The 7,500-nt window shown below is 40.8% G+C and overlaps 2 protein-coding genes across 3 annotated transcripts in view; both read left to right on the forward strand.

Moving 5' to 3' along the window:
* slc9a5 (solute carrier family 9 member A5) overlaps positions 1-227 on the forward strand; it is a gene marked incomplete at both ends in the record, with an annotated part of 11,762 nt that extends 11,535 nt beyond the window's left edge. Inside the window, one exon of the mRNA XM_079162565.1 lies at positions 1-227. This exon is cut by the window's left edge and continues 381 nt beyond it. Coding sequence (XP_079018691.1) covers positions 1-227 — 227 coding nt within the window.
* A 3,876-nt stretch (positions 228-4,103) lies between these two features.
* Positions 4,104-7,500, forward strand: part of LOC306693977 (protein NLRC3-like) — a 13,390-nt gene continuing 9,993 nt past the window's right edge. For both annotated transcript variants that reach the window (XM_079156667.1, XM_079156668.1), the window contains exons 1-4: positions 4,104-4,270; positions 6,273-6,354; positions 6,428-6,556; positions 6,674-6,832. In XM_079156667.1, coding sequence (XP_079012793.1) covers positions 6,287-6,354; positions 6,428-6,556; positions 6,674-6,832 — 356 coding nt within the window. In that variant the 5' untranslated portion in view covers positions 4,104-4,270; positions 6,273-6,286. The remainder of the gene's footprint in view (positions 4,271-6,272; positions 6,355-6,427; positions 6,557-6,673; positions 6,833-7,500) is intronic.

Consider the following 7,500-nt stretch of genomic DNA (forward strand, 5'->3'; position numbering starts at 1 on the left):
AGGAGGAGGAGGGAGGAAGAGCACTGCAGGAGATGCAGCCTCTCATGTCGTCTCCGAGGACAACCAGCGCCCTAATGGCTCCGCCGCCACCGCCGCCGCCACCACCAGGCTCCGCCCCCCTTGGCTCGGGGAGGAGGAGGAACCCTTGTGTCTACTTGAGGAGTCTGGTGACAGCACCTCCTTCTCCTGGTAGTGAGATGCACAGCAGAGGACCCACCCAGCTGTGACCAGCCACACACACACACACACACACACACATACATATACAGACACGCACACACACACATATACACACACACACACACAGAGACAGCGGTCTCACCGTCCAATAGGAAAGCAGCTCCTCTCAGCTCTTCATGTCTGTCGTCTCGACTGTCGTTCACCATAAAGTGTCCCATGTGACTATTATTACTATTATTACTATTATTATTATTATTATTATTACTATTGTTATTATTATTATTATTACTATTGTTATTATTATTATTATTATTACTATTATTGTAAAGTGTTGTGTACCTGGGCCTTCTGTGTCCTACTACAGTTGAATTACCTCCTAATAACCTTATTATGACGCATCAAACCAGCAAACCTGCAGCGGATCCACACATTCCACCACACAAGAGCACGAGCCATTCAAAGCTGCACGTAATGCTGACGTAGCTGTAGGCCAGCTAGCAGCTCTGACACGTCAAAGAATACGCCCAACATGTCAAACTAAAGATCTGATTGGTTGAACACTATGACGATCAACAATATCGTCCCCATTCACTTAACCTGCACATGGATTCACTGGTGAGTCTGCAGGCCTGGGGCCTCTCTTCTACCTAGAGACACAGAGGTGAACTCTGATTGGATCAAAGCTCTACTTAAAACAAGCTGCACTGAAGCAGAGCAGCTGAGGAGCACAGTAGCTGTGCAATGAGAACATAAGATAATGGGACAAATATTTATATAAATTATGATACATGTAGTGTATTTAAGAAACATTATTAAATTATAAAATAGCTCTAACTTTGTGATTCTCTTTAGACCAGCAGAGAAGGCTTTGCAGGCCCTGACGGCCACCACTGTAGAGATTAATACTCTGTAATCGATCATCATTGGGTCATTTAAATGTTTTACAGACAGGAAGTTGTTGTCGTTTGTGATTCCAGCTGATGTTGTGATGTCAGAGCTGTTTAAAGCCTCATTTGTTTTGTCTTCATGTAAACATGAATATATATAAATATATAATATATATATAAATATATATATATATATATATATATATATATATATATATATATATATTTATTTATTGTGTCACAGCTGCTCATATCAAATATAAAAATCTATTTAGTAAAACTACAAATATATCAGATGTAGTTTATTTTGAAGGACCAACGTGTGTAAAAAAGAGCATAGAGAACATTTCTACGGTGTATGTGTTGTGTAGCTGTGTGTGTGTGTGTTTGTTGTGTAGCTGTGTGTCTCCGTCCCATCAGTCCGTCCAGCAGACTTTGTTTCTGTCTCTTGTTCTGCCAAAGAATGTTTGACTTCATGTCAGCAGCAATTTACACAAACAACCCAATAACACCAACAACACAACAATGCAAAAACAACACCAACATCACAGCGCAAACAACACAATAATACAACAACACCAACATCACAACAATGCAAAAACAACACCAACAACACAAAAACACCAACATCACAACAACGCAAACAACACAATAATACAACAACACCAACATCACAACAACGCAAACAACACAATAACACAACACCACCAACATCACAACAACGCAACAACGCAAACAACACAATAACACAACACCACCAACATCACAACAACGCAAACAACACAATAACACAACACCACCAACATCACAACAACGCAAACAACACAATAATACAACAACACCAACATCACAACAACGCAAACAACACAATAACACAACACCACCAACATCACAACAACGCAACAACGCAAACAACACAATAACACAACAACACCAACATCACAACAATGCAAACAACACCAACAACGCAAAAACACCAACATCACAACAACGTAAACAACACAATAACACAACAATGCAAAAACAATACAATAACACAACAATTCAAAAACAATACAATAACACAATAACAACAACGCAAACAACAGAACATCACCAACAACACTAATACTGCTCATGCTGCATTCAGGTCATGTGGGAAGAAGACCAACATGAGAGATTCACATGTAATCAGTCATCTGAACATCAGTCTCTCACTCATCAGTGTAGAGTTCTGCAGGATCTCCAACAGGAAGTCATGTTTCTGTAGTCCAACAGGAAGTCATGTTTCTGTAGTCCAACAGGAAGTCATGTTTCTGTAGTCCAACAGGAAGTCATGTTTCTGTAGTCCAACAGGAAGTCATATTTCTGTAGTCCAACAGGAAGTCATGTTTCTGTAGTCCAACAGGAAGTCATCCTGTTTCTGTAGTCCAACAGGAAGTCATGTTTCTGTAGTCCAACAGGAAGTCATATTTCTGTAGTCCAACAGGAAGTCATGTTTCTGTAGTCCAACAGGAAGTCATATTTCTGTAGTCCAACAGGAAGTCATGTTTCTGTAGTCCAATCACTGGATCCCTCCACAAACAGCCAATCAGATTCTTCCATTATATTCTGGATTATTACATGAACTATTACATAGTCTGGTTATAGTATCACTGAGTATTTGACTTCTCTTACCGTCTGATTCTCTGATTCTCTGTTGTTTTGATACCAAAAACAGAAAGAGACACAAACATCCGTGTTTCAATAGTTCAATTCTACCTCGTTAACATTTCCATGGCTATAAAAACACGTGAGATTCACAGAGTCAGAGCTTCTAGGTCGTTACTACAACGTGTATGAGTATGAGAACTTCCCACGTGACTTGAACGCATCATAAAGCATCACCTACACATGAAGGAGTCCCAGTGTAACAAAGACAGAGAATGTGATGGTGTTTTAGCAGCAATAAGATATAATATGTGTAATTCAAGATGTGTATATATATATGTGTGTGTGTGTGTGTGTGTGTGTGTGTGTGTGTGTGTGTCTTAGTGTCCTTTAAACTGTGTCTCATGTCTCTGAACTCCTGCTGAACTTAGACTCTGGTTTCCTCCTGAAGAAGTAGAAGTTAATAATAACAGAAACATGTTGCTGCTTGTATACCGAGGCCTTTCCTCTCGTCAGGAGAGCTGACGCCAGACCAGTTTGTGACGTGGGGTTACCGGTCTGGATCCACCACAGAGACCAGAACCAGTTCCATCCAGCTAGTCAGCGTCACTATTTGAATCTCCATTCATCTGAATCACAGAAACAGGAACGTCTGTGAGTCTTTGTGTCAAATGTAGAGAACTCTACGGTCAATAAAGGTGAGCTGTGTTTCTCAATGAGTCTGTGAGTCTTTACTGGAGTTTAACAGGAAGTCTTTTACTTTGGTATACTGGGAAATATAATTAGTTCCCCGTTCTAAATAATAAAGCATGCAAACTGATTGCCTTCAAAAACAAAAAAGCAAAGGTCCTTGTTTCATGCGAGTAAAGTTGAATATGTATTGTATGTTGTACTAACTCAAGCTTATTTAGTGCAGTACACTTACCCTTGAGTTTAAGTTGTAACAAGTACTTCAAACTTTACTCAAGATGTACTTTTGACTTAGTACAGCCTACTCAGAATGACTATTTCAAACAACTAAATCATTTCAAGTGAATTTACTTTGTGTGTATTCCAAACAACACATTTATTTAAGTTGGGCTAACTAAGAATGTAAACTAAGAGTTCATCAGTTGTGTTTACTTAAACACTTTACTTTAACGTAATAACTGCTGGTATAGAGACCAAACTCACGTATACAATATGAATCCATCTTTCCATCTTTAACCCTTAATGTTTCTGTGTACATGTAATACTCCAGACTGAACACATTGAGCCGTCCTCTTTGTTTACCTTTTTGTTTTTATGTCTCCATGCGTCCACTGGTCACCTGTGTTTAACGTCACATTGCAATGATTTGTGGGTAATTCCCTTAGGCTAAGCATTCCATGCTGACTTGCGGAAAGGGTTCATTAAGGGCTCAAAATATCTGCGAGAGACTCAAACACTCGATGATTTGACAACGGGACAGCCCTAAACCCTCACGTGCTTCGCGGGAGCGCGCCTCAAAGCCCGTGAGTCCGTAAGGCGGACGTTGGGCTTTGGCCGTGGAGCTCGTGGTGTCGCAGCAGCTTCTTCTTCTTCTTCATCTAAAGGTGAGTGAGCGACTCTGAGGATTCTCTGGTCCTTCAGGTCCAGCAGAAACTAGTTCAAGTGGACTTCAGAGGACCAGTTCAGTAAAGTGTGAAAGGTCTTCAAAGCTTAATAAGTGGTGACGTAGTTCACACAACCGTTACTCTGTGTAACCGTAGTGAGGAAGAGCACGCGCTCCGAGCTTCATCTAAACGGGCCGATAGCAGAGGAATATAGATGAACACATGAACACATGAACACATGAACACATAGAACACATGAACACATAAAACACATGAACACATAGAACTATATTCAATAGCCTCACTGTTATGTAACGTAATGTATGACGTGTAGTGTGACCAGCAGAGGGCACTGTGGGTTTATTTATATTACAGTAATAATAATAATAATACATTTATTTATGATATTACAGTAATAATAATACTACATGTATTTATTATATTACAGTAATAATAATAATAATACATTTATTTACTATATTACAGTAATAATAATACATTTATTTATGATATTACAGTAATAATAATAATAATACATGTATTTATTATATTACAGTAATAACAATAATACATGTATTTACTATATTACAGCAGTAATAATATAATGATAATAGTTCTCTTTATTCTGTTAGCTGTTTAACAAACGGCTGCTCATGAATATCAAGCTACATTCTGTGTTCTGTGTCCTGTAATAATGTCCAGGGTTCAAAAGAACATCTTCATATTCTGTCGTGTTAAACACAAGTACATTTACCACCTGATGACGTCACACATGCCCCGCCCACACCCACAGCTGGGCCAATAGCACGCTGCTGCCTGGGCAGGTGGGTCAGACTGTTGGGTCATTGGGTGGCCATGATTATTTAAAACTCTATTTAGACTCCATCACAGAGAATCAGGACGCTGACGTAAAGGAGGAATGAGTGCTGATGTGCTGATCAATGGTTGGACGGATGCTTTCAGCTCTGCTCTCAGTGGTTCCTCTACACATGAAGGTACAAAGTGATGTGGATTCAGCAGCAGCTAACAAGGTCACATGACTGATTCTGGATCATTGGACGAGCTGCTTCATGCTCTGACTGGATGTAGTAGACGTGGAAACAGAGGAACATTTCAGACGTTGAAGAGCTTTTCACTCAAATAGCAGTGAAAAGTGACGTCATCCCCAAAGAAAGGCCAATAAAAAGCCACATGAAGAGTCTTCCTCTCGTCTTCAAACAAGCCAACAGACTAAAGAACATTGTGAACGTCATTTCTTAGAGATGACTCTGCAGCTCAAAGTGACAACAACATGGAAACTGTTGGAGAAAAATCAAAGTGACCATTGATCTTATGAGTGACCATTGATCTTATGAGTGACCATTGATCTTATGAGTGACCATTGATCTTATGAGTGACCATTGATCTTATGAGTGACCATTGATTTTTGTCCTTATAAATGCGGTGTTAGGAAGTGATTACTTTTATGGCGTCCTGCTAGACTTAGCTGGCTTCCTTTTCTCACTCAGGACGACCACTGTTTATTCTTCTTAGGTGTCGAGGCCTGCTGAGAAGGACCTCTCAGCAGCATGTTCTGAAGTAGAAGGATAACAAAGAACTGTAGAAGCGTGGAGGTGGGGGCAGAGCAATGTTATGGCTCAAACCTCCTCCTGATTGCGAGAAAGTGACCTTCATTGAAGACCAAATGTTCTAGTGAAGTTACAAACACTTTGTTCTTTTGACGCCATATGTATTGTATTGTGTATGTGTCACCTCCTGTGACAGAATGCTAAACAAGTATATATACCAGTGTCTCAGAGCCAGACCTCTGAGCAGTCTTGGCACGTTGTTGTATGTGTTCAACCCTGACTCCTTCTTTGCAAAGAATAAATGGCCAATTGTTTAATGATTTTCCATCGGTCTCGGGTGAATTTTTCTAACAGAAACTGTCCCATGAGAGTCTTTAGTATTGAGGTGAATGAGCTGTGTGTGTTTGTCATAATGTTGTTGTGTTTGTGTGAAGGTGTGGACTCTGCTATGAATCAGTGTGAGGACAGAGAGGAGGGAGTCCCTCCCTCTAAAACCAGCCACACCAAAGCTCAGAGGTGAGATGACCGTCTCTAACTGTCCATGACTCAAAGTCTTTCATCCACTGACTCTGTTCCTACATGTGACCAGGACCCATCAGGGACCACACTGTCCTGGACCTGGACCCGAACCTGAACCCAGCTGTGTGTCCATGAAGAGTGACAGGTCTTTCGGTCGTCTTATAGATTTCAAGAAGGAATACCACTCTGTTGATCAAAGGTGAGGATATCAAACAAACTGATGATGATGATGATGATGAGGTCAGAAGGTCACTCAGGTAAAACTCGTTTACACCACATGGTTCCTCTCTTCATCCTGATCTGGTGTTTCTATCAGGAGGAAGCTGGAACGACCTGGACCTGGACCTGGACCTGGACCTGGACCTGGACCTGGACCTGGACCTGAACCTGAACCCAGCTGTGTGTCCATGAAGAGTGACCGGTCTAAAGAGCCTCCTATATACTTCAAAGATGGACGCCACTCTGTTGATCAAAGGTGAGGATCTCCAACTGATGATGAAAACAAAGTGATGATGATGATAACTTTATTTAAATAGCACTTTTCTAAAACAAAGTTACAAAGTGCTTCATAATAAAACATGAAAGCAAATAAGAAACACAATGAAACCAGTAAAATAAGATTTAAATAAATAAAATCCATCAGATGTCAAAATAGGCCAAACAGTGAAAGTGAGTCTTCAGAAGAGATTTAAAGAAGATGCTGAATTGTCCGGCCTTAGATTACCAGGAAGAGAGTTCCACAGCTGAGGGGTCCGGACAGCAAAGGTCCGTTAGTAAGGTGCTGCCTGAAGATCTCAGGCTCAGAAGGACTCATCAGATCAGATAAAAGAGGGAGCCAGGTCCTTCAAGGCTTTAAAGACCAGCTGAAACATCTTAAATGCAATTCTAGAACTCACAGGGCCAGAAGGATTGGTGTGATGTGCTCACTTCTCTGGTCTTTGAATGTTTCTCCTGCTGATACCAGATTAAAGTGCATCGCAGGAGTCGGGTCTGGAGGAGATGCAAGCATGATGGTCTCCAGGTCAAAGGTCAAAGGAATGACCTGATTGTGCTTTGCTGTCTGAATTGAGCGAAGCAGATCTGCACAACTTTGATCACCTGAGCATCAAAAGTCAAGTGAGAGTCAGAAATAACAACCAGGTT

This window comes from Pholis gunnellus (genome assembly GCF_910591455.1).
Source record: "Pholis gunnellus genome assembly, chromosome: 1".
Lineage (NCBI taxonomy): Eukaryota > Metazoa > Chordata > Actinopteri > Perciformes > Pholidae > Pholis > Pholis gunnellus.